Below are 27,540 nucleotides of genomic sequence, written 5' to 3'. Positions count from 1 at the left end.
CACTGTCTCTGTTCAGAGAGCTCAGTTCAGTGATATATGTTCTTAGCATCATGTCTAACTTAGTGAGAAATGCTTCCTTGATAAGTCTGTAAAAAGAAAGATGTCTCTATTGATATGATCAAATTTTTTCTCAGAACAGCAAGGGAAGAACACAGGTGCAGCTGTTATCCACACCTTTTACATGATCAGTGCAGTTCTCTACCTAGTAGAGCAGGGCTTGAAACGGAGCTTCTAAGTAGATGGCAGACTTTGGCAGAAAAGAAAAAGAAAGAGAAAAATATTTCTGGACATATTCCAGATTTCCTTCCTAGAGACTGTCAGTGGGGAGGGAGAGCAAAATTGCTTTCATCTCCAAAGTCTCAGAAGCAGAATCATTATCATTAGCCACATCCTCTGTCAGTATGTTTTGCCTGATTTCTCCACCATCTCATTTCTTCACCTGCTGAGGCTACCTTTTCAAATTTTCTTTTTTCTTTCCCCTGTTCCTTTTACTGAGAGGCTTACTTTTGAGGCACTGGTGATACAGTCTGTCTGTGGCAAGCAGCAAAGACCAAGCAGGCAGCTAGGAACTAAAAGATTTTAATCCTGTTTCTCAGTCTGATAGGAAATGTTTTCAGAAGCTGTCTCTGGCCAGCTTGGGGTGTTCTTCAGAAATTTCTAGGACAATAAGTGGACAAGGAGGAATTTTGCTCAGCCATTCCTCTGTAGGAGTACCAGCTAGGCTTGAACACAGCCAACCTTCATCAGCAACTGCTGCCACCTAGGAGATAAAACTGCAGATCCACCATACTGATGTCTGGAACAATCCCAAGATATATCCCACATGGTAGAGGGATGCAGGTGGTGGGGGAAAGTCAAGCATACATCCTACTGCTTGGTCCTAAGCTGTCTGGGTAATAGTTTAGACACTACCAAACACACATGTATTTTAAAGTGTGGATCCTGACCTCTCTGTGTGTCAGCAATCCCCAAAGGATATTATGCAGCTTTATTAAATGTCTGTGAAATTCTGTATACGTGTCGTTGGTGTTTCAACAACAGCTCTGAAAACAAATCCAATTACACCTGACTTTAAGCCAGGAACAAAATATGGAGATTTCAGACCAGGTGTCACAGCTGACCTTCTCTAATTGCTGCTGAAAAATAAAAGGATGTTCCTTCCTTCCTTCTCCTCCGCTGCCACCTCCCTGTTTTCCTCTTTGTCTTGCCTGCCTAGTCCAGTCCCTTTTTCCAGTGAAAGACACTCCTTGCTGCCCAGGAGAGCTTTCTCAACTTGCTAACAGGGCGGAGAAATGTAAAGCAGTTTCTTGCCGAGATTATTTTCAGAGAGGTCAGCAAGCCCTGAAGTTGCCTCCAGGCTGGTGCAGGGATGCACATTGCAGGACTGGGCACTCCAGGGTGCTGGAGGCAGAACTGTATCAAATGTCTGCACCTTAAAGATGCAATGAGATGTTACAGATTAGGTGATCTTAATGGAAATGGTTGCTGGAAGAAGCAGTCCTGTCCCTGTTTCCACCCCAACCATATGCTGCCACTGCTCCATCAGCAGCTGGGTCAGGCAGGCAGCCTCAGTAGGGTGTCTGGCTGCACTTTTCATTTCATCCCAAGACACCAGCTAAAATTCACTGGATTTCAGGGTCTGTAAGGAGCCCACATCCTCCTCTTTGGTTTGGAAACAGCTGCTACACGTAGTAAGAGCAACTGTAACTTTACCATGCAGGTGTCTGATGCTTTGAAATTACCAAATATGAAGAAATAAACAAAGAAAATAATAACAGGTTTTAATGTAATTTTAATATTTCTTTATTAGTTTTAATAAAAAAATAAAAGTACAAGATGAACGGAGCTTAATGAAGCAAATGCAAGTTGTATGACACTTATACTGGGTAGTTTACCAGTTTCATTTTATGGTAAATCCCACAGGAAACATTTGCAGGGAATAAAGCACTGTCTTCCCAAAAGATTCCAGTATAGCATTCAGGTGGGGGAAGGGGTTGTATCTAGTTCTTCAGGCTCTGAATTTTTAAATATCTCACTGACTTTAGTGGGTGGGAAAAGCTGCACAAGTCTGGTAAATATGTATGTGTGTGTGTACACATACCTTCTAGCATACATGAACATAGAGAGCTACAGAACAGGTCAAGAATGGACCCAGAAAGCCTAGGTGGTTCAGGACCAAGTGGTTTAGCCTTTAATAACAACCTATTGCTAACTGTATAATTCAGGTCTAATTTCAGATTTCCCTAAGCTTCAAGGTTAAGAATAACATAATTTTATATATATATATGTGTGTGTGTGTGTGTGTCCCTATGTACTATAGCGATTTTTCTTTTAAACAACCTCTGCATTAGAGAACCTTTGCTTTCCATATATATTAGACTGTGGTTTCACGTTGCATTCCTGTGTTCCCAAAGGAAGCTCTATTCCTATTCTTATTTTGACTGAGAATTAAACTTGATGGAAATCAATTAGGAAAAGTTGAATTAAAGCAAGCAACATCAGGGGCAGTAAAAATAATCCAGGACTAACTAAATTAGTTCCTACCCAATTAATCTTTGAATTAGTGCTTAGAGCATGATGTCAGCATCAAGTTGGCCTCCTCTTTGTCACTGTATTGGGCACATCACAAAAATGCACATCACTGTGGCAGTTCAGATGTGGAATAATCAGAGGCTTTAGTATCCAGGAGATGCCTTGGCACAGCCAAATAGGAGCCTGGCATGGCATCTTCCCATGCTGTGTGCCTCTGCAGGGGCTCAGCAGCTCCTCAGACCAGGGCCATGAGGAATGCTCAGCCCAAGGAACTGCTGAGCCCTCATGTTTCTCACCACCTTCAGACACAAACTGCATTGCAGGCTCAAGTTGTATTATGCTGTTAGACCTTCTTTTCCTAATTACTGAATTCTTCATGAAGAAAGAAACTAAATCAGTCCTTAAGAACTACCTTGGCACTCAAGTTGATGAAATGTAAAACTGGTTCATTAGGACTTATTGTTCTCTTTGATTGATTTTATCACCTTCTGTCATTGGCTGTCTATGGAATAGGGTACGTGTCTGCTAATCTTTCACAAGGCATGTAAATCTTCTATTTTCCTTCTTGGAGGTCAAGAAACCTTTTAAGGGCTGTTCAAATCAACTTTGAAAATACATTTTAACACACAAATATTTCTTTTTGATTTCCTTTGGCAAAGCTGCTGCTGAGAAACCTTGCAAGGTTAGACATAGGTTTGAACATGCCCTTTAGGCAGTGAAATTCCCCTGCAGAGTACTGAGTCTACCAGAGGAATCCAAATGTATTTTCTCATTTATATCATTAATCAAGAAGAGTATGTAGCAAACTACTCACAGAAGTTTTATGGCACCAGTGAGCAGTGAGTTTTTTGGGTCACATTGAGAACCAGAGGCAGAAAAATGGCATAGTATAAATACAGAGTACAGCTTTGTGGGCAAGGGGAAAGCCTGGTATAATTCACTGATTTAAACAAAGGTGGGTGTTTAGACAGAAAAAGCTTTCCCGTGTATAAATAGAATAAAATAATTATAATATATTTTCTCCTGTTTGCTTTTTAATTTTTGAAATATTTCTTAGGCACAGTTGCCCAGGAAAGCAACAACTTTCTCTTTCCCTTTTATCACTATCTAGATTTCGCACAGCAGAGTTTAATTGTCTTGCTCTTCTCATATATCCTCTTTGAATTAATCTCTATATTAACCACTTGCCAAATTTTCCCTCTCATTTGGAAACAGTATTGCCTGAAGAAGCCAGTAAGATACCTTGGCAATCACTGTAGCAGATTGTGTCTTACTTGTAATTCTTCAAATGAGATGGGAAAGTTAAGATGTAAAAAATATTCTGGAATTTTTGTCCACATATCCCAAATAGTGCCTGATACAATATTGCCTGATGCTTCTCTGCTACATTCTTTGCCTGTTTATGCTACCAGTCACCAAAAGGAAAATAAACTGTAAGATGAAGCCTAATAAATTTGAGAGAGGAATTATAAGTGGAATTTTCTTTGCCTGGGATTGGAGTCAGTGGCTTGAGAGCAATTTTCCAAGCCTAAGAGGATGCTCTCCAGTGGAATTTGCTGCTGTGTGATATGTTGTGTGTCCGTGCACAGTGTGTGAAAGGGTGAACAAAGAAGGGAAAATGCTTAGATTGTTTTCCAGGCTTTGCATCAAGTTCAGGCCAAGTGATCTCACTATGCCAGTAGTGAATCTGGCTCTTTGTAGCCTCTCTTTATGAGTGTCTGAAACAATTCCAGAAATACTTAGAAATTGCACTAGGGTTGTATAGAAAGAAACACCCCACCATCTAATAAGCTAATTCTGTCTGGCATTGGGCTGTTATTTACATGAATGGTTTAAAGTAATTTAAATGGGCAGAATATTATACATAATAAACAGATGGCATTCATGGGGCTGTGATCATTTAGATATGTGGTAGCTCAAAAGAGAAAAAGTTAAGTGTCATCTTTTCTAGTCAAATGACCAGACTTACTATTTCAACGCATTAAAAGGATATTTTGACAGCTGATACTACCAGAAGGGATATCATGTTGTCATACAGATAAATTCAATCCAGTTCTATGGCTGCAGACTCTGAAATGGGTTTATATTAGGAATTTGCACCTGATTTTAAATTAGTTTCTACTGACAAGAGTGACCTAGGATACCCAAAGTCCACAAGTTTATGTCTTGTTATGCCATGAATTGTAAAATGCATTTAGAGGTCTGCATGCTGTTTGTTATTAGAAGAGAAATGGAAAGAAAACTGATTACTGGAGATGGAAAAAAGCATCTAATTGTTGGCACAAGTAACCACCAAGTGGATACTTATGATACTGCATGTGAAAGGTTTTGTAAACTGGAAACAGACTTTCCAGGGAGAATCTGTACTGCTTTTCTCCATTCACATAAGCAAATCTTAATTTATAGCATTTTTCTGATTCTTTGGCTTTGTTGGTTTGGCTTAAGGGCTGTTTGGCTTAACTGCATGTTTAAAAATCAAATTAAATGGGGTCATCACATACAATAGATCATGATGTATATACATATGAGTATGTCTAATTTTGATTTGTCTTCTAAAAATCCATATCTGAAGTAGGAAAAAAATGAGGGCTTAGGAAGATCATGGATGATTTTCAGTATCAATTCTGTAAAACTTAATTACTTTCAATTATTTCCTTAAGCTGTTTGCTGCAGTTTCTTTGCAAATGATGAATAGTTGGGCATGAAGCAAACTGCAAAATGATCCATTAGTGAAATCCAATTTTCTATCAGACTTTCCAAGTAATTAGCTTTTCTTTAGGCAATAAATTGTTAGTTTGCATGCACCCAGTGTTGTATGACATTTGTTTAGGAAAGAGTAGACTATTCAATTCCTGTATTGCTTACCACAAACAAACAGCTCACAACTCTATCAAGGTTAAGCATCCCTTAGTACAAGTGAATCCCCTGTGTTACTCCCAAGCAAGAAATCTGAGTGTGGGATCCTGCCCAGCTGCCTGAGCAGCAGCAGTGCCACTGTTGTACAATGTTCCTCCTGTTACATGCAAGCATCCTCCAAGAACCTGAGTGGTTCTGGTGGCCAGGCTTGTTTCTGGGGCCTCACTGCTACCGAGGCATCAACAGCCAATATTACAATCAAGGAGTGCCATGGGGCTGCCTCCTGCTTTGAGCAGAATACTTGGTGACTGAGAAGCCTCAGAAAAAGATTTCTGTAGCTTCTTCCACAGGCACTATCTTCTGTTTTCAGTCACTTGTCTTCAGTACAATCCCATTCTATTCCCCCTATTTTTCTCCTTATTCTTCAATGATTTACCTTTTCAGTCCTTCATAGCTGTTGTCTACCAGCAGCATCATCTGTCAGTCACCTCTCTCCTCAGAAGACTTTGTGTGTTTTAGAAGGAGTCCCTCTCCCCCACTTCTAGCAACAGCATTCTTCTTGGGAAGAAAAAAAAAACTAAAACAAAAACAATAGAGTCCTTAATTCTGGTCCAGAATCAGTGGCTTTGCTTTTGATTTATACAAAGGAACTTAAAAGGAGGAATATGCAGAGATGCCATTATTGGACAACATTTAAAATTCACTGGTTTTGCAGCTCCTGTTTCCTGCACAGAACAAAATTGTGCTTTCAGTCCATGCTGTACAGGTATACACACACATGTTCTTAGCAAAAGGACTCATAGCAGGTCTCCCAAAATGAAAAACAGGGATTGCAATGTTCTGGATGTGATCCTCAGTCCTTGAAGAGAGGAGATCCACCAAAGGAGGGGGAATGGAACCACACTGAAACCACAGGAGATACCAAAAGCAGCCCTGTAGAGCTGCATTTCTGGAGTAATATTCCAGCTGAGGAAGCACTTAGGCTCCATTTTATTGTGAAGAGCATGCATTGCTGGCCAAACCTCTTTAATATTTCTCTTTCACACTGACAAATCAACACTTAAAAAAGATTGAAATAAAGTCTCTCAACACTCCAAAATATATTCAAGGAGAAATTGAAAATGACATTTACTCACAAATATGGCACATTCCATGCACTTTCAGCATGGATAAACTGGGAATGGAGCTGGGATAAAACACTGGGATGAAAATCCAGGATAGCTGAGATTAAGCAGAAAACGGGTGAATGTTTTTGCATTTGGGCTTTTTGGTCTTTCCAAAGAAAAGTGCTGGACTGAAGCAGTGCCCAAGGGCTGTGGTTCTCATTTGCAGTCAGAGCACATCTAGCTGGGTTATTGACTCCTTGCCTGCCTGTCCTTTACACGTGCCTTTTACATGACACACATCTCACCATTCCCATTTGAGCCATTGACTTGTTATATCAATGCAGAGTGCCAGCAGAAGCAGGGAGAAGCACAGAGTGCTTTAGTCCCTCAGGCAGAGGAATAGACAATGAACAAAGGGATGTAGGTATGTTTTTTACTCCTTTTGGAGCACTGGCACTGCTGGACTAACACTTCAGCAAACAAGAAATCTTTGGCATGCACATTCAATAATTTCTAAGATATGTTGGATCTGCAGTTTGCAAGCCAGTCCTGTGAGGTGCTGGAAAAGAGCAATTTACTGACAGCCTCTCACATCATTCATTAATCAGTGCCTCAAAACCAGAAGTGGGAACAGTACTTGCCCTCTCTGAGCACAAGATTCCCATAATAGACTGCCTGTTCCTGGACAATGTTAGGGCAATGTAGTGGGGAGAGTGCTGCCAAAAGCACATTGATGTCTGGGCAATTTGCACATTGAATTTAGAAGAGGGGAGAGGGTTGGGTTTTTTCCTTGCTCGGCTCTCTGACACTCTCTCTAATTTTGAGGGAGTCTCTCCAGCCCTCTAGACAGGTTAGTTCTGATGTTTCTGACAGTGACATTGCCAACATGTCACTGGTGCATCCTGAGAAAAGGACATGGAAAACACAGGTTGCAATATAGTGAACAGACTCAATAAAATAGCACTTCTGGAGAAGGGCAAAAATACCTTATATAAAGCCAGGAAAAAAGAAGCAAATCCAGCAGTACACAGCAAGACCCTTGTATTCTACTTTATGCTGTCATGGTTTGCAGACAAATCTAGTGCCTAGGATTAAAGACTTCAAGATCTATGGTGTCCTGAAGTGACTTAGTTAAGCAACTAGTGACAGCTGAAGGCTGAGTAATCCAGGATGTTTTGGTACTTTGTTAAGACACTGGAGGATCTATAATTGCAGCAAGCTGATTTTTATGAGAAAAGTTACAACCTTATTGATACAGGAGCTACCAGAGATGCAGAAATGTTTGATGTGTCAACCACTGAGCCAGGAGGCTGGGGACAGGAAGAGGTTTGTAGGGATTGGTGAGGAAGGAGAAGTTCTGTGAGCATGCTGGGCCTCCTGAGTATCCAACCCACAACTGCAGGGCAAATTAGCTCCTCCTGCTTGTGGCAGCTGAGCCAGAGAGTCAATCTAGCACAGCAGCACACAGCCACCTGTGTGTCTGCCTGCTCCACAGTGGCACAGCACTGTGGGGGCTCATGCAAGACAGTGCAGATGTCTCTGTTCTGAGCTGGACTGGATGGAGCCACAGGGAACAGAAGTCCTCCACTTGTCAGGTTCAGCATAGTAAGAGGACACAGAAAATGATAAAAGGAGCAGTCAGTAAATGGTTGAGGAAGGGAAGGAGCAGAGGGAGGGATGGGGGTCCTTGAGCATGTATTCTTACTTGGGCTTCTCGGCCACAAAGGTTTTATTTCACATTAGTGCTCCATTATGCAAGGATAGGAAGAAGGATCACAGGACCAGGATTCAAGATTTTGATTCAGTTCTTGTCTCAGCTGCAGTATTCCTCTGTGTGCACATTTCTCAACAGCAAAAGCTGAGTGCAGAGTCCAATGAAGTGCCATGGAGCATTCTAACTGGGTTCTGACCAGGGACTCGGGTACATAGACACCCCACACTGGGCTCTCCCATGTAAACATCCACATTTTCTACATAGTTAAGGCTAGGTTCAATGTAATCTGCCCTATATTTTGATTAATCATCTATTAAAAAATTATTTGGTTGGAAGAAGCTTGTGAGGCTCAAGCTCATTAATTACTGCATGGCACACATGCATATGTAGATCAGGAAGGGCATGAACACACCCAAGTGTTCAGCACTCTGCAATTACAGTATGTCACATGAACAGCCCTGCTTTTTTTGGAGGCCAGGGCAGGGTTACCTCTGAGGCCAAAGTACTGAGTGAACAGTAAATGATACTTTGATTTGTTTTGGTTTAGTGATAATGCTCTAAATGAGTCTGGGCTTTGAGGCCACCTGGTTTTGAAAAGCCAGGAGTAAAAACAGGCAAAGCTAATGTTGCTGGAATGCCAGTGGCAATGCAATTTCCAGGGATAAGCAGCTCTGTTTGCCTTTAGTCAACAAAACCTAACCCAGCAGAAGTGGGTTTACTTAAGGTAAGCAATGTTAATGGAGTCAAAATGTCCACATAGGCACGTGCACATGGATGTGATGTAAATAGGACACAGTTTAGAAGGGATTAATGCAACCAGTGAGGACTTCCTTAAACATCCTTCTTTAAATTTGCTGTCACTAGCACAAAAACTATTGTTTGCAGGAAAGCAAAGAAATCCAACAAAGCTGCACTGTTCTGCACATCCATATTTACAATCTTTCCTTTCAGTCTAGCAGTTTATGAATGTATGGTTGTATGGTTTATATAGCAACCAATGCTAACAAAGTTTGGCTTGTCAATCATCTAAGCAGAAACATACAAAATAAAGGGGAAAGGGGAAGACAGAGCACGAAATAGCAAGATACAATAAAGAGGCTGAAGACAATTAATTTCAGCTTTCAATGATGCTCAGAAGTGCACTAAAGTAGATGCTGTGACTTTATCTCATACAAGAGAAAATACAAAAAGAAAAAGAGTAATGTGAAATTTTTAGATGGCATAAACCTGCAAACAGGGACATGACTGCCACCTGAAATTAATTTCAAAAGAAATGGGAGTGAGTTTTGCATGAGTACTGTAGTGTCCATAGAAACTTTTTGTCCCTTTTCATCATTTTGCATGGAATTTTTCAGAAAGGACAGCCACACTATTAATGTCATTTCTGCTGGCCTCCCACAGCCCTGTAGCTCTCAGTCCACAGCCATCCAAAAAGCTGATTCACACAATTGTCCTCTCCCAGACCAGTGCTTATGTTTCAGGCTCCTCACTTACTCTGCTGCTGCTGCTTCAGATGACTCATACATGCTACATCCCTGTGATTAAAAGCAATGGCTCAAGTACCTACAAATTATTTCTTTAGAACCAAACTATTTCACAGACAACATATTAAAAAAAGAAATAGAGCAGCTTAGATGTTTAGACATCTATGTCAGGACCCGAGAATGCTGAGCATCCTTATATTTTCTTTATACTTTGCTTTGTCATCCCCTGTCCCTAAACCATTTCTGATAAATGTGTCTTTTCCCATCCCTCCTTTCTCCTCTATTCCCAAAGGGTTTTTATGTATGTATATGTTATTTTCACCTCCAAATTAACAGCCTTGTAAAACAAAACTGTGTTTCCATAAAGACAATTTACAAGGCTCTCAAAGCTGGTAATTGGGCCTGTTATCTTTCAGAAAAAGTTGTTGTTTTCCCTCAGGTAACTTACTGAGTGGGTTTTGTGTTTGTTCTTCACATAATCCTTTGTGGATTTAGATCAATACAGGCTTGCAGAAAACTGTGATAGTACAGTGCACAATACTTGCTACACAACAAATGCTTCTTTAATGCCTTTCTTTTGTCAGCTCGTGTCCTTGATTCTTATTTTGGTTTGTGAATTTTTTTAAGGATGTGGGAAAAAAGTACCAAAGATTACTTCCATATAGGAACATGAGAATAAAATAGGTCACCAGAAATCATCCTGTGTCATGTCACTTAATGCCCTTCATAAATACAACAAACTGCTTTTTAGAAGCAGTTTCTCTTTCCTTTTGTTAATTTTTAAATTTTTTTATCTTTTTTCCCCTATTGCTTCCAGGCAAGATTTTTCCTAACATTAAGTGTAAATAGAAACTTTACTCCCTTTACTCCAAGTTCTATTTGTCCATTTTGGGTACATTTTGCCATCTGTTCTCTCACCAACACAGAACAGCGCCAGGCGTCCTGGTGTCAGGGGTTCCTTAGAGTCTGGCATGCCAAGAGTGGCAGGAGCTCCCCATGGGGGCCTGCCAGGGCAGAGCCTGGAAGCCAGGGCCCATCCCATCCCATCCCATCCCATCCCATCCCATCCCATCCCATCCCATCCCATCCCATCCCATCCCATCCCATCCCATCCCATCCCATCCCATCCCATCCCATCCCATCCCATCCCATCCCATCCCATCCCATCCCCAGCCAGGAGCCAGGTATCTGGGGGGCAGCAGGGCAGCCCCAGCTCCAGCTCCAGATAAATCCCTGGGGACAAACCAAGGCTGGCATCACCCTGTGAATCTCCTGCTCAGCACGGCCTACAGCTGCCCCTGCCTCGTGCAAGGCCCTAGCACTTAGCTTACCCCACACAGCACCACCAGCCAAGTTCCCAAATTATGCAGCTCTCCCCCATGGCAGCTCACAGACCATCCAGAACACCCCACTGTTTCTCACTTGTTTCCAGCTCTTGAGCTCCCAGCTATGTAACTTCATCCCGGTTGTACGTACAGGCCAGGGAGTGAGATGCTGGAAAGCAGAGCCACAGAAAGGGACCTGGGGGTTCTGGTTGATGGCAAGTTGAAACTGAGCAGTGCCTGGCAGCCAGGAGGGCCAGGTGTGTCCTGGGGCCATCAGGGACAGCATTGCCAGCCGGGCAAGGGAGGGGATTGTCCTGCTCTGCTCTGCACTGGGGCAGCCTCACCTCGGGTGCTGGGGGCAGTTTTGGGTGCCACAATATAAAAATGACATTAAGCCCTTAGAGAGTGTCCAGAGGAGGGCAATGAAGATGGTGAAGGGCCTTGAGTGGAACCTTGTATGAACCTTGTATGAACAGCTGCTGAGGTCACTTGGTCTGCTCAGCCTGGAGAAGAGGAGACTGAAGGGAGACATCAGTGCTGTTACAACTTCCTCGTGAGGGGAAGAGGAGGGGCAGGCACTGGTCTCTTCTCTGTGGTGACCAGTGATAGAACCTCAGGGTTTGGAGTTGTGTTGGGGAGGTTTAGGTTGGATATTAGGAAAAGGTTCTTCACCCTGGGATTGGACACTGGAACAGTCTTTGCAGGGAAGTGGTCCCAGCACCAGCCTGACAGGGTTCAAGAAGCGTTTTGACAGTGCTCTCAGGCATAGGTGTGATTTTTGGGAATGTCCTGTGCCGGGCCAGAAGTTGGACTTTGACGATCCTTGTGGATTCATTCCAATGCAAGACATTCTATAATTAATTCTGATTCTAGGAACCTGTCTAAACCACATCTGTCTAAACCACAAATGTAGGAAGATCATAAGGATACTCCCAGCTTCGGCTGGAATAATTCAGCTGTCCAGACTGGTCGCTGTCCCGGACCCCATGCTATATTCGCCCATATATTATACTCCCCTTTATTACACCCCTGTTATACTCCGGCCCCGCCCCAAAGGGCCGCCCCCGGCAGGCTGCGGCCCCGGGATGAGGCCCCGCCCCTTTTCGGCTGAAGCCCCGCCCCCAAGGAGTCCATTGCCCGCGGATTGGCAGGCGCGGCGCGGCGCGTGTCGCGGGGCGGGGGCTATCACGGGGGTATTTAAAGCGCCGTGGGAGGGGGAGGTGTTTTCTTTACGCCAAGTGAAAGCCGGGGTTGCGTGGGCGCAGTGGGTGAGTGTCGGGAGGGGTGGGGGGACCACGTCCCTTGGTCTTGTCGTGTGGCGGCACCGGCGTACGTGGCCGGGTCTCTCCCAGCCCCTGAGCGGCCCGGGGGGAGGAGCCGGGAATGCCGGGTGCGCGGCGCCGCCGGCGGGCCAGGCCTTGCTCCGTGTCCCGCTGTGGGGAGCGTCTGTTCGGCCTTGGGGCGCGGCGGCACCATGGCTGTCCCCGGAGAGAAGCTGCTCCGACCTCTCCGCTTCTGCCCGCTTCCTCTCTGTCACTCCCGCTCCCCGTGAGCCTTTCCCCCGCGGAGTCCTTAGGAAGCCTGCCGTGCGCCTGCCTCCTTTCCTCCCGTCCCGAGGCTGTCACCGACCTGGGGGCTGCGGGGAGCTCGTCCCGGTGCTGCAAAACGCTGTAAAGAAACCTGCTTTTAACCTTCAAGTCAGCCTCGGCCCGAAGTGCTGGGCCTGCGACGTGAGCAGGGTGCTCCATGGTGGCTGTAGAACTCTCTTGGTTCAGTGCTCTCCTCTGGGATGTTAATGTTGTTTGTGGGTAAGGAGGGCAAAGCTGTAATGGTGCAATGATAGTCCCTTGGGTTGTTTTATTTCAAGGGTCAACTTCTGTAGTCCTGCGAAAAGATAAATCTGTAGAGCCTCTTCTGCATGGGTAGGAAGGGTTTAGCTCTCCATTCTGAAGGACTTACAGGAAGTTCAAACCCTGGTTTTGCAGATGAAGGGCGAAGTAAGGTCCAGCCTTTTGCTGTGTAGTAGCCGATACTTAGTTTCTGTAGTTTGAAGCTTTCGGGAGCATGCTTCTTTGCAGCTCTTCAGTGTGACTTGTGTGATTCAATGGCCTTGTGATTTCAGAACTATTTAACTATGGTTGAGGTAATATTTAAAGTAGTTCCTGCCTTTACAAGTAGTTCAGATCTTGTTTGTGTTGGACAGAAAGTCAGCCTCCATGTATTTTGTCTGTGCTGTGGAGCTGGACCTCTGATTGCTCTAGAAACCAGTTGAATGAAAGGGAGGGTCAGATACCCTGGACTGATGCCTGTGTGCTGGTTTCCTGAAAAACTCCACATGAATCCTGCCCGAGCTCTGTGTATGAGGAGGGTAGCTTCATTAGAGAGCCCCAGCTTCAGTGAGAAGCATTGCTTTAACTTGGTTATGAATATGTAGTCCTTCTGAAGGTGTTCAGCTTCCATGACTATTAAAGGGAATGCTTACCTGTCTGGTGATTTGGGGATGTTCTAATTGGTGTTTAAAAGTAATTATCCAAATTAAAACCTGATGGATGCTCTAAATTAAATCGATGCTATCTCTGGTAGGGAAAAGGATTTTTCGATGTCAAACACCAGTATCTGTGCTAGTACAACCTTGCTTAAAGAAAATTTGGGGTGGTGCTTGTATTGCAGTATGTTGTGTGGGACAACTTGCAGCTGAAAAGGACTTGTTTCAGATATGTAGAGTAGTCAGCTGCTCAAGAAATCCTAAGACAAGCAGTCAGATGTTTTAACAACTGTCTTGTGACTACTGTGTAGAAGCAGAAGAAAGGCTTAAAGGATCTGGCATAGAGCTGACTCAACAAAATACTGAATCACAGTGGCTGGAGCTGCTGGACATGCTTCTATTACATGGGCACTGGAGGTTTTCCTCCAAGTCCAGGCACTTGGATTCCAGAGGCTCATTTCAGGGAGCCTACTCTGGAGTTACTCAAAAAGCTCCTGGACACTATCTTGAGTAATGTGTTGTAGGGCCACATCTTAGACCAGCTGACCTCCAGTGTCCCTTTCAACCTTAGCCATTCTGGGATTTGTAAAGCTCATTGTTTTCCTGGTTTAGATGAGGTGCAGTATCTTTAGCTCTAACTTGAGAGTTAAGCTTACACTTGTTTGCTTTGTTGCTTTAGTGGGCAGTATTTCTTTTCAGTTTTGATTTCAGGTAAGGAAGCTAGTAAACTGAAAAGGAGTCTTGGGTTTTCTCACGTGAACTTCAGTTGAAATAAAAACAAAAGAAGGAAGTGATAGCACTGAAGTAGTTGCTGACAACTTGCTCATGACCTGCTGGGGCTGGCCTTTGTGTCTGTGGCTTCATTCTGACCTTTTTTTGTGAAATCGGAGTGGCAGGCTGAGACTTAAGACTGAAGAAAGCACAGTTTTCCAGCTGCTTGTTTTTAACCTCCTCTGCAGAGCACAGAGTGTGGTGCTTTCTTGGACCTGGCTACCAGTATTCAAGCCTATGGCATGCTATTAGTTGAGCTGATAATGAAATCTACTCTTTGAAGTTGCATTTTACTTAGGTAACATTTTACCTGTAAGTCTGCAGTAAAATAAAGTGTATGATTTCATTGAAGTATCTCTAGAAACAAGACTGCTCAGTTCAATGTTGAAAGTTATTTTGAGGGGAGAGGTATAAAGAGTGGTGTTGAAATTTAAATATGCTTTTGTTAGCCACTTCACTGTGGTGATTTCAGGAAAGGGGGAGGCCTCAAGTTTTATATTAGTACAGCTTGGTGTATGGCATTAGAAGCTGAAAGGTGAAAGTCTCCTGTGGCTCTTGATACTAACTGTTACTTCTTAACCCTGTAAAAGCTAAATTATTTTTGTCACAGAATCTTCAGCAACACTGTTCTGAAAACTAGTCCAAAAATGTCTGCTCTGGAAACCCTCTTTAAATACATTGATGAACACCAGGACCTCTATGTTCAGGTAAGTTTTTGTTGAGTTTTTCCCTGCAGCATGGGTAGCTATGGGATCTTAGAAGTTAGGTGGTCAGCTTCAAGCTTGTTGTTACATCTATATGATATGCCTAGTAATAATGTCAAGTAATGAGAGAGAGGGGAGAGAAGGCAGCAAGTGTGAGGTGTTTGAGTCAGACCAGAAAACTTTCTTAAATTTAGGCATAGCTCCATTTAAAAACCCTAATGTCCATGGTAAATTTATTAGGAAATGATCTATTAGTGTATAGTGCAATGGTGACCTATTTAGAGGTACAGGGAGCTGACACTGGTTTGTGAATGCCAAACTAGGTTTATAGTTTCTTCCCTTTGGAGATGGGAGATGAAATATATTACAAATGAGGCTGGAACAAATCTTTCTTGTATAAAACAATTTATGCTGGGGTAAAGAGGGAGAGGTTGCCCTCTCCAAAGAGGCACTTTGCTGCTTGACCTGCTGTTTAGTTATAGATTGTATTGTAATCCCTTTCATCCATGAAGGAATCAGTGGTACAGCACTCGGGCTGAACTCAGGCACGAGCTGTGCCAAATGTTCAGCTTGATTTCTGCCAGTTGTTGTTGCTGAGCTCATGCAGGGAGAAAAAGCTAAAGTGGCTTTTTTGAGAGGTCCAAAAGACTTTAGCTGCCTCTGAATACTTTAAGAACAGCTAAAAGGGCACCATTGGCACAAGATGTTATACTCTTAAGCTTACTCTTAAGATGTGTCTATAGATTTCGTGCTAAACAGAAGGGACAGCTGTAGGCGAGTGAGGTTTTAGAGAGCTTTTTGAGAGTAATATTATTGGTTAAAAGTTCTTCTTTGAGCGGAGGACAGAGCTGATTTGCCTCAATTTGAGCTTGACTTAAACCAGTGTTTGTTGAACTGCGAAGTGTGGTGGTATTTGCATGGTGCCTGTTGTGCAGTAGATCCTGTAACTCTTCCATCTCTGCAGCGCCTGGCAGAGTGGGTGGCAATCCAGAGCGTGTCAGCATGGCCAGAGAAGAGGGGAGAAATCAAGCGCATGATGGAGGTTGCTGCCAAGGAGATTGAGCGACTGGGAGGCACAACCAAACTTATGGATATTGGGAAACAAAAGGTATGTGAGCATCTCCATGGCAGCTTAGTAGGAAACAATCTCTTTTGAACACAAGATGCTTTGCATGAGGAAGTGCTGGTTTCTTGTGTTCCCAGTATGAAAGGCACCTAGACTCCATTGAAAGGCTGTTTATTGGACTTATCACTGTAAAGAAAGATGATAATATGGACATTCTTATGTCCCTGCAGATACTGGAATCTCCAAGCTGTGCAGCATCTAGCAGGCATCCAACCAGCATCCAACATACTCTGCAGATCCCATGCATGGAGATTTTTTCAATTTTATTTATTCAAGCTGTTCAGTTCCACTGACAGAAGGGATTTTGTGTGAGAATGTCTTGATGCACTTTTAGATTAAGTCAAGGACATACAGGTGATGTAATCCCCAGTGCCCAGTGGGAGTTGCCTTCAGGTTACAGTGAGTGACTCAGTTTATCCTGCAGTCCAGGGATATGCACAGCACAATACAGGCAGGAAGGCGAAGCTGTGTGTGCAGCATAGCATGGCATAGGCTTTGAGCTATTTGTGTTATCTTTGTGGGTCACTAATTCCTTGGTGCCTGGTGGGCTTCTGGGTCGGGATCACCAAAGGTCCTGTGGGCAGTGGCCTGGAAAAGCAGTAGCCTTTTGGGGTGTAGGATAATGTCTTTGCTGCCACACAGTCTGAATGTTCTGTTAAAAACCTTTGTTTATAGTAACCCTTGGGACCCAATTAAAGATATTGAATTAAATTTTGGACTGTATTAAATGTGTTTTAAATACTTCTTGAACTGAACGTGAGTAGAGCACCTGCAAACAAAAATGTTAGACATTTAAACAACAGGCTGCTATTGGTCCTTAGACCCATAGACTATAAAGATACTGACTGAAGTTTCAGTAAATCAGCCAAAGGACTTGTGGACTCTTTCAGAAGTGTTACATTTGTCACAGGATTGCAATGCTCCCTTACTAGATACAAAAGTATCATTGAAAGAATGACTTCTCTCCTCATTTTTAGCTGTCCAGACTGCTTTTCTTCCCCTGTGTCTATAAGAACGATAATGATAATCTCATCCTAGGGAAATATCCACTTGGTATGCTCCTCCTCTGATGTGCCTAGTCACTACCTGCCTCAGAGCAAGACCCATACCAAAATTGTTAGACTAGGGTTTGGATAGTGGTATTAAAAACCTTGTACTGGAATGTTTACTAGTTTTAGGAGATTGTCCTTCTAATTGGTGTGAAAAACTGCTGAGTGAGATCTGCTGAGTGAGATCTTGGTGTGTTTATGGGCACCTTCTAAGTTTTTGCTTTGGGCAACTGAATTACACTTGTCTGTAGCTACAGGTTCCAGCAGGAAAACAGCTGACTTGGGAGGGAATCTGTAGGTTAATTCTAGCTCTGCTACTGCCTGCAGCCTAAAACCCCATCAAAAGCATTTCAGTTAATTCAGAGACAAAGTTGTTCTTGTCATCACTGGAACTTTTAGGTAGCAAGAACTGATTTTAGAGTTTTGTACATAATATTTTTGTTAGGTAACTTTAATCCATCTGCAAGAGTTACCTTCAGTGTTCTGTTTTATATTAAGTATAGAGAGAGCTAGTTGATGTATTATGTTGCTGCTATATCTGTGAGGGACAATGTAAAGCAACAGAACTTGTCAGATCAAAGTTGCTTTACTGCTGCAGAGGAATTTGTTGATTACTGTAAATTCTTGCACTAGGGCTTTAATCATGTAGAGCTGCAGCTGGCCAAGGACCATGTAACCTGTTGATAAAAATCTGGACCTTGGGACCCATATAAGCAAAAAGTCAAAGCTGATCTTGCATCTGCTGAACAGTGGGTAGAAGTACATGTTCACCGGAAGGGAAATACTTGCTGACTGGGAATAGCTTGTGATAATTGCTTATGGGGTATTCCAATGGATTAAGCTAAATTCAACTCTTGAACTCCTGAACTGAGTTCATCAGCACTACCCTGCCCTTAGTGTAACAATGTAGGCTGGTACAGAGAAATATCTCTGTTAGGCTGATCTTATATGGGTGTAGGCACATGTTACATCCAGCCTTAGCACTGTCAGGAAATTTTTGTCCAGAGAACTGTGCTGTGGACAAGATGAAAGTGCAGTGACAAGCAATATTGAATGGAGTTTATCACTTATGCTTAGGTCAGCATTGGATGTAGCAGTTTGGCATGCAGTCAGCTTGCTCTGCTAAAATCTGATGTTAAAGCTAACAGTTCTTAGTGGCTTGGACCATTTTGACTGTTACTGAGGCTTGTCAGGAAACTAACTGGCATGATGCCACCCGGCCTTCTTTGGCACCCTGCTTCTGGCAACTGGCTTAAGTAGATTAGTTTTGTTTAGCTGTCTGTGCCTCTATTCTCATAACCTCCATAATATTAAGGTAATTCATGTATCTGATTAAAACTCTGACATTCCACATTTTAATAACTTCTGCCTTCCTATTTCTAGCTGCCTGATGGATCAGAGATCCCCCTACCGCCAATTGTTCTGGGAACACTGGGCACAGATCCACGCAAAAAGACTGTGTGTGTATATGGTCACCTGGATGTTCAGCCAGCAGCACTAGAGGATGGCTGGGACAGTGAGCCCTTCACTCTGGTAGAAAGAGATGGTAAGAGCAGTAGACGTCACAAACTGATGAACACTTCTGTAACAAGTGTGGTATTCCTCAATTGTTCCAAAGCTGGGCCATTGATTGAAAGAGGGAAGAAGATTAAGAACTGGTATGGGTGTTTAATACTGTTGAGGTAAAAATGTGCAGGTGGGGAAATGGTAAAAAAGTCTAGCTGCAAAATCTCACCTGCTCTTCAGGTTGTTTCCTTTTCTAATAGTCTAGGCTGTAATTTGCATGTTTTCTTCCTTGTAGCTACAGCACAATCTTAACTGCTGCCTTCCATGGTGTCGGCTTGCTGCCAGAGAGCTTTTTAGAACTAATTTCTTGTTCACAGCTTGAAGCCTGTAAAGTCATGTCAGACTATAGGAATTTTGAACCATTACTGAGAAAAAATACACAACACAACTTCTTTATGCCTGGAGACAGGAGTGGCACAGCAGCCTCTCTGGGTTGCTTTGTGTTTAACTGCTCTACTATGTGTACTACAGAACCTCTTTTGCAGAGGTAGTGCCCCAAAATTTGTCCCTCTCCCATAAATGGGGATGAAGATGTGGTGCTGTATCTCCTGTTGAAACAACATTGCCAGCAGTCAAGACTTAAACCTTCCTTTTCTATTAAAAGCTGGTGCTACCAACAGCTTCTTCTTTGTTTCACTTTCTCAGTGTTTAAGGTCATATCAATAGAAGGACATTAACCACTCTTGTTCCATAAGCATTAATGATTGCCAGAAAAAGAACTATCTGTGCAACTAGTACTTCTGCTTGGGCACTTATTCATAGGCAGCAGAGTCCAAGTTACTGAAATGAGTTATCTCATCTCCTAGGAAGACCTAAAATTGCTGTGGCTGTGGCTTGTCTCTGTGGAGCCTGGCCATGCAGGAGACATTCACCAATGGCTCTTTACCTTTGCAAGCTGTCTGGCCTGTTCTGTCACTGGTTACATGGAGTGCTGAGGGATTGTAGCCACAGCTCTGAGTTGCACTGATAGCTGCCTCTGCTATGATCCCATGTACTACATTTTCTTGGAATTCCCTGTGGCCTGTAAAACTCATCTTTGACTAAATTCCTTTCTAGGGAGATCCACTTTTATCTGGAGAATCCAGAGAAGTGATTTGTCACTAGCTACTGAATTTTTACTCTTCAAACAAGAAATTATTGAACTGAAGACTTGATAGATTTCTGTTAAAAGCAGAAAACTTGCTTCTGTACACTGAAGTGTTTGTAGAAAACTATATTATTGTGAAGAATAGAGCAGCTATGTCTTTTCCTGGCTTATAATAAACTCCTATTGAGGGAGTAGCTGGGGAAGAGGTAGGGAAGCTCTCTAAGTGGGAGAACTATTGCAGTCCTGTATCTATCCCACTTGAAAAGGTATGTGAAGTAGGATGTAAAACTGCTACTTTGAAGGATCAGAAATGAAATTTTTTAATATAAGCAGGCTTAAAAATGTTACCCAAAACCAAATGTTCTTATCTAGGCAAGAGATGGAACTTCATACTATTTTTTTTCTCACCGGTTACTTTGTATCTTGCTTCTACAGGAAAGTTGTATGGGAGAGGATCAACAGATGACAAAGGTCCAGTGCTTGCCTGGCTGAATGCCTTGGAGGCTTATCAACAAACTAACCAGGTGTGTGCCCAAAACATATTCTGTTTTTTCACACACAGCTGAGTCTAGCAATAAATGTTATCCAAGCCACAAACCCTTGTGAGGGAAGCCTGCTTATTCAGCTGATTGGAGGAATGATGCAATAGTCCTGTAAATTTCCTGATTTCCTAGCAGGGTTAAGTTGACTTGCTGACGAGTTAGTCCTATAGATGCTTATGTTGCCCTTCTAACAATTTTCCTTAAATGAAATATGTAGGAAGGAAAATACATATGCAAGCATGTGGAGCAGGAGGAATAATCAAAAGAGATGACTATCATGTAACGGTGTCAAATTACTTTGGCCTTTATCAAGGCTTAATGTCTCACTGCCGCTGAGCTCTAGGAGGAGGTTAACTTAGTAACACTAAAACTGGGAGCTTTGCTTATTTCTGTTAAAGAAAATGTGCAATCACAAATAGCTCAGGGTGTTTGCTTAATCTTGCAAGACAAGTTCCTATTGCTTTTGAGAGGTATAACCAGTTCTCAGTTGTTGTCTAGGTGTATAGAATATGCTAGACTGGATAGACAGGGTAGCTCTGTTCCTACTGTGGCATGCAATTCCTGTGGTTTATGTTAGTTTTCCTAGCCTGGTGGCTAACTTTGGCAACAGATTTCTGCTGTGTTCCCATGCTTACAGGGTCTGGGGACAAGTTTTTAATACTTTTTTGAAGAGTTTGAATTCCATCAAATGAAGGGTGGTGTAAGTGCCCTCAACATAAGCACAATCCAAACTTTAAACCAGTTTGTATATAATTAACAAATTCCACTGTCATTCCACTGGAGTTATTTTAGCTGTGTCCATTTTTCTGCTTTGAATGTGACAGATGAAAATTACAGATCACTGAAGGAGTCAAGTGTTTTCACATGCCTAATCTGTTCTTGTTTTTCATTTCAAAGGAGTTTCCAGTAAATATTAGGTTTTGCCTAGAGGGTATGGAAGAATCAGGATCTGAAGGCCTTGATGAACTGATTTTTGCCCAGCGAGATGCTTTCTTTAAAGATGTGGATTATGTTTGCATTTCTGACAACTACTGGCTAGGCAAGAAGAAGCCTTGTATTACGTATGGTTTGAGAGGTATCTGCTACTACTTCATAGAGGTAAGTGCTGAAATACACGGCAAATCTATTATTAAACTGAATTTTCCACAGGAGAAGAGTGGTAGTGCAAACCTTTTCATGCCAGTAGCTCTTTTCAAAAAAGATGAAACAGGCTACTTATGTGGAGTGTTTTTTCTTGATTGAACATTCTTCTCTTGCTATTCTGTCTGATACATGGGTGGGTGGGATAACTTTCAGATGTGTGAAGCAAGATAAACCAGCAATCCTTCCACTGAAAGATTGTCTCATAGCATAGATATCTTCATCCACATACATCCTTCTTATAGATGGGTGTCACATTTGTGCTTTCCAGTCAGCTGGAATATCTCCAATTAACCAGAACTGCTGGTAGATGATTGAGAGTGGTTTGACAAGTTTTTACCAGTTCCTCAATACTTTGGGGTGGGGTAGATCCCATCTGGGCCCATAGACTTTTGGGTGGCTAATTGACCAGGAGGTCATTAACCATCTCCTCATGGATTATGGGCTTCCCTCATCTCCCCATGATCAACTTCCAGCTCAGGAAGCAGGGCATCCTGAGGACAACTGATCTTGATATTGAAGACTGAGGCAAAGAAGACATTAAATACCTCTGCCTTTTTCTCATCCCCTGACACTGTACTACCCTCTGCTTTGAGCAAATGATGGGGACACTCCTTGACCCTTGGCCAGATCAAGTTCTAGCTGGGCTTTGGCTGTTCTAGTCTCCTCCCTACATGGCAAAATCTTGGTGCTGAATCTTCATTCACTTCAATCAGGTGGAATGTTGTGACAAAGACCTTCACTCCGGAGTTTATGGTGGTTCGGTCCATGAGGCCATGACAGATCTCATTGCTCTAATGGGTAAGAAAACACAGGTTTCACTGAATGCATTTAAAATGGGAACAAAAACCATCCAAGCATGACTGAGTTTGCAGTAGCAAAGCAGTGACCAGTGAAATGGTGTTTGCCAGGTATGCAAAGCTACTGCCTTAGATGCAGAAACATGGTGAAGGTCTTGCCAAGAAGTTGTCTGGTTACTCTTGGCTTTCCCTAAAACCTTGCTGCAAATTTGCATGTTAATTAGATCAGCTGTCTTCTCAAATTCTGCTGTGGGTGTGATATTGAACTCTTTGGGAATCCTACCTTCAGACAGACAGTGAAATGTAGCAGTAGAATTAAATAGAGTAGCAAGCAAGTGTACATTTTGGATACAGGCAAATTCTTTTAAGTGTCTTCCATGCTCAGTGGTGCATGCTCTGCAAAATAGAAGTCTAAATTTCATTGCATTTACAGAGTTTTCAGAAGGCCCAGACTTCAGTTTCCCAAGGAAAGTGTTCCCAGCAATGACATCTTGTATCTTCTGGTTGAATACTGATGTTAGGTGCTTCTTGTTTACAGGTTCTCTTGTAGACAAGAAGGGAAAAATCCTCATCCCAGGTGTTAATGAAGCGGTGGCACCTGTTACTGATGAGGAGCTGGCATTATATGAGAAGATTGATTTTGACCTGACAGAATATGCAAAAGATGTAGGAGCAACAAGACTTCTGCATGATGCAAAGGTGTGCTGCACTTCCCCTCTGCCCTGTCTAGATCAAGCTGTCTGTATTAGTAGAAGACCAAAAACAAGCTTCTTTGGATGTGTGTGTGTTAAGTAATTTATTAGGCAGAGGATTCATCTGATGTCTTCAAAATGGTGAGAATGCCTTGAAGATAATTTTGCTTACTGTATGGTTGACTGCATACTTACCAAGTTGCAGAGGAACTGATAGTGTTAGGTGCTTGAAAACTTACTCTAGGTTATCCCATGTTTAACTCAAGTAGTCTTGACAACTTTAAATTTGCTCCTTACTCTGTATAAATAGTATTTGAAACTTGTACTGAACTTTAATGCTGTTCTCTTAATGCTAGATAAGAATGTTGGCAGTTTTCCAGAGGTCAGGTGACAATCTACACAAAACATCTGATTTTCTACATCTGTAGGAAGTTCAGTGGGTTATCAGAAATAAAGCAGTTGCTCAGAGATGATTGCTCCTTAGGTGAGAAAAGAACTTGAAACCCAGCTTTGCTGAATTCATGGCTGACATGCTGAACATGTTCCTAGACCTGGCAAACCAGGACTGTTTTGTAATCATGAACTAGGCAGCCCAAATCTTTGAACAATCTCAAGCTCAATAAACTCATGTCTAAAGTTAAATCTTCATCCTGGGAGCTCTCCAGATGAATGCTTTTAACAGCATTGAATCCTCCAAGATAAAGGTATTACATACTAATTTTAAAACCCTAGATGTAAATACATCTCCTGTCATAAAAAGCAGACATAGGTGTTGCAAAAGGCAAGTTTACATGTGCAGGTCTGTCTTCTGTCCTAGTACTGTCAGGAGACTTCAAACTTAACTCAAATAGGAGTAAGTAACAATCCTCAACCTTGTCTTTACATGCTCAGGTTTTTATCAGGGAGCACACAGGCTTCCTTGCTTAGTCTTGTCCTTTAAAGTAATGGATGAATTATAGCTTGGATATAAGGAGAAGCTGGCAAGATGTTCTTTGTGATACTGAATTGAAGCTGTGCGGTCTTGGCTCAACTGAAATTCCAGCTAAGGGACTTCTAAGCTGCATACCTGCAAGAAGAAGGGCTCTAGGGCTAGGGAGAGATGACTGTAATTTCCAGATGAGAAGCAAATGTGTTTGAGAGATTCGAACTGTGACAGCTACATTGGCTTTGAGAGAAGATTGTAAGCAAGTTGTACCTGGGGAGCAACCAACTTGTTAACATAAAAGGACACAAAATTTCAGAGTCTCCTGCATTTTTGCAGTGAAACTCATGCTGGAGACACTGCACCTGTGTCTGCTCAGGGCAACTCAACAACTGCACTAATTCAGGATCCAATGTATTTAACAGCTGTGCTCAACAGAGAGGAAATGCAGGAAGTGTGCCTGGAAGGCAGTGGTGGTCAGTTTAATCAACCTGGAGTTCAGGATTTTTAATACAGCATATGATATAAAGAAAAACATACAGTAAGCCTCAATTTGAGCAGTGGTGAGACTTTTAGAAAATGTGAACTTAAGCAGTGTCTTGGTAATGAAGGCACCTGCCTGTCCTGAGGCAGTGGGAATTAAAGCTTTCAATGTTCCTTACAAACTGTGCTTCAGCACCTTGTAAATGCTGCTTGTGTTCTTATCAGAATCAGACTGGTCATGTTCCCTAAGTTCCACAGAGCTAGGAGAGAGCTAGACTAGAACTGCTGAGTCTCTTAAGGTGCCAAGAACCCAGCTGTGTTATCAAAACGTGTGCTTAATGGGAGTAACAGCTTCTGAGTGATCTTCAATGAACTGCATTTCTGCATGGGAAAAAGCACTGTTTCTTGCCAGTTCTTTATTAGGTTGAAGAAATCATTCATTTAGGGAACTCTGACAAACTTCATGTAACCTTGTATCTTTCTCTTTGCTTCTGCAGAGAGAGATCCTTATGCACAGGTGGAGATACCCATCCTTGTCTCTCCATGGAATTGAAGGAGCCTTCTCAGCCTCTGGTGCCAAGACTGTGATTCCTAGGAAAGTGATTGGCAAGTTCTCAATCAGGCTTGTGCCAAACATGACTCCTGAAGAAGTCACAAAGAATGTATGTTGAGGTGGATTGCTGCTAACCAAACAAGTGTCTCTAAACTTCTGTTCACCTTGCCTTGGGAGAAGAGATTTTCTGTTTTCTAAAGCAGTTCTGTTAATTTCCCACTATCTTCTCCGTACTGCTCCTCAACACGATATAACTGAGGGAATCTTGTGGTGCCTCAGTGGACTGTAGTGGTCTGGTTACTCCGTTTCTCTGAACTCAAAAGGGCTTAGGAATAAATGCTAACCTAACTGTAAGGCACTTGGACTGCCAGAAATGCATAATCAAGAGCAGCAGTGTTTGACATACTACCTAATTGTTCTACAATACGCTGTTAATTTGCCTAAAAAATATATTCTGGTTCAGAGCAGAGAATCATTGGAGTACTTCAAAGTAAGAGCAATAGGAAAAGTATTGCTGCACAGTTGTAGTGATCTGCAAGTCCCTAAGATGCTTTTAGAATATGAACTTTGCCAGTGCTCATACAAATGCCAGCAGTAGATAAGATCATTCAATCTTTCTTGCAGGTTGAAGACTACTTGAACAAAAAGTTTGCAGAGCTGCGGAGTCCCAACAAATTCAAAGTGTACTTAGGCCACGGTGGAAAACCCTGGGTGTCAGACTTCAACCACCCCCACTACATGGCTGGTAGGAGGGCCATGAAGACAGGTCAGTGGGTTTTTTCACTTGGCACTGGTAGGATTAAAAGTCTCTTGTTCCAGCACCTCAAGAAGCACTGAGGAGGTCATGTTTGCTGAATTTAAAGTGTTCTGCCCTCATGTTTAATAACTTTGGCTCACTGAGGGAGCATGTCATGTGCAACTTTAAACAGAAATCTGAGGTACAGGAAGGAAAGATACTGCATATCGAATTCATTTATGCTGTTCTGGGACAAGTTTGTTGATGTGGTGTTGCTTTTGCATAAGGATGAGACTGTTGGTTCAGATCATCTGCTAAGCCAAATTCAATGAAGTTTGGTCACAGCACCCCTCTTAATCAGTTTAGCCAGACTGCATTGGGCAGCTTGTGTTGGAGTACAGACAGGCCTTCAGATGAATTGTTAGTGTGTAACTGAACTCTTACAGTGACAATATTCCAGTGCTACGTCTGTGGGGAGAAGATCCACAGTTTTGTGGCTTTTGTAGTCTGGCTGATTTGGCCAGCACCTGGTACAGATGGGTACATGATGGCTTAAGTGAGGGTTTGTGGGAAAAAATAGACTTCAAACTGACCACAGTGTTGCTTTTCTAGTGTTTGGAGTTGAACCAGACCTGACAAGGGAGGGAGGAAGCATTCCTGTTACCCTTACTTTTCAAGAAGCCACAGGCAAGAATGTCATGCTGCTTCCTGTTGGAGCTGCAGATGATGGTGCTCACTCTCAAAATGAAAAACTAAATAGGTAAGAGAATATCTATTCCTGTGCTGGAGTGTCTTGGCATGTATTATGAAAAACACCAAGAATTGAGCTCTTGCTTTTGTTTAATTCTCTGGATGGCAGAGTGCCATCCTCCCCAGGAGAGAAAGACTGGTTGGATAACTAGTTTGTAGCTGAATTTTGATTTTTACATTGTTACTCTTGAAACCAGAAGTAGGTTTTATATTTTGGTCTCTAAGCTTGGTTACCCTCTCCCCAAGGGGTGGTGTTTCTGTCTTGCCAGGGAGGATGTAGGGGTTTGGGCAGGTAGTGCCTGTTGCCTGCAGCAGCAATTCCCATAAAGTCTGTCATGTGCATAGGACTGATGTGTGGGCTTTGCAAATAGACATCTGCTAGAAATAAGGCTCAGTGAAGACTCTGCTAAAGGAAACTGTCTTCTTTGCAGGTACAACTACATCCAGGGGGTGAAGATGCTTGGTGCATACCTCTATGAAGTTTCCCAGCTGAAGGACTAAGTTAGATACACCACCTTCTGGTTTATGGATCAGAAGTCTGAATTTTCTTGCAGAATGTCATCAATTACCAAGTCTTATGTGGCTCCTCTTTTCTACCAACACTCCACTGCTTTGATGGGGAGAGGGAAAGGGGCAGTTCCACTTGACAAAGAACATGATACACCAAAAATACTTCTCTAAATGCTTACTTTATATGAACAGAGTAATCCTTAACTGGTCAGCAGTCCTGAACTGCATCTTCATCCCTCTATCACTTCGGTTTGCTGTATTCATCCACTTTTCCTGTAAATGAAGAGGAGTGATTTACTCTCAGCAGTTGAAGTAGTGCAGTGGCAGAACTTCCAGCCAATTTAAAGTTCTTATTCCTGGGTATGTCCTGGAAACAAGTAATCAAGATCATGGGGCAACACTGGAATGTGCTCAAGCTGTACTGAGACATCTGTCTTTGCTGAGTGATTTGGAAGAGCAGTTTGTCTCTTACAGTTGATGCCTGCCTGCAGGTTTCAATTTACAGGGAATCAAGTTGTAACAAATTTCACTGTGGTAGTGACTACTGGCCATTTTTGTAAAGCTGCCTTTGTACTACCAAAAAAGAATAATAAATAATCATGCTGTA

At 42.6% G+C, this 27,540-nt stretch overlaps 1 protein-coding gene across 3 annotated transcripts; it reads left to right on the top strand.

Moving 5' to 3' along the window:
- The first annotated feature begins 12,161 nt into the window (after nt 1-12,161).
- Nucleotides 12,162-27,540, top strand: CNDP2 (carnosine dipeptidase 2). 3 transcript variants are annotated; one of them, XM_009101656.4, is made up of 12 exons: nt 12,162-12,285; nt 14,884-14,980; nt 15,942-16,085; nt 18,536-18,698; nt 20,241-20,329; nt 21,245-21,445; nt 22,204-22,288; nt 22,826-22,986; nt 24,882-25,046; nt 25,562-25,703; nt 26,286-26,433; nt 26,855-27,540. In XM_009101656.4, exons 2-12 carry the CDS (start codon nt 14,921-14,923, stop codon nt 26,922-26,924), a joined length of 1,428 nt encoding a protein of 475 aa, XP_009099904.1. In that variant the 5' UTR covers nt 12,162-12,285; nt 14,884-14,920; the 3' UTR covers nt 26,925-27,540. The 3 variants fall into 3 exon arrangements, with proteins under 3 accessions (XP_009099904.1, XP_018763807.1, XP_050827367.1); XM_018908262.3 differs by having other exon boundaries at nt 12,200-12,285; nt 14,864-14,980; XM_050971410.1 differs by lacking the exon at nt 12,162-12,285 and adding an exon at nt 12,661-12,825.

Source organism: Serinus canaria, chromosome 2, assembly GCF_022539315.1.
Source record: "Serinus canaria isolate serCan28SL12 chromosome 2, serCan2020, whole genome shotgun sequence".
In the NCBI taxonomy this organism is placed as follows: Eukaryota; Metazoa; Chordata; class Aves; order Passeriformes; family Fringillidae; genus Serinus; species Serinus canaria.
Note: the sequence above shows the minus strand (reverse complement) of the source record. Positions and strands in the feature narration are given on the sequence as shown.

Coding starts and splice junctions, on each gene's coding strand:
- CNDP2 (XM_050971410.1), top strand. CDS start 12,764: ATGGTGGCTGTAGAACTCTCTTGGTTCAGTGCTCTCCTCTGGGATGTT. Junction 12,826..14,883: donor GATGTTAATGTTGTTTGTGG/GTAAGGAGGGCA, acceptor TTTTTGTCACAG/AATCTTCAGCAACACTGTTC. Junction 14,981..15,941: donor ACCAGGACCTCTATGTTCAG/GTAAGTTTTTGT, acceptor CCATCTCTGCAG/CGCCTGGCAGAGTGGGTGGC.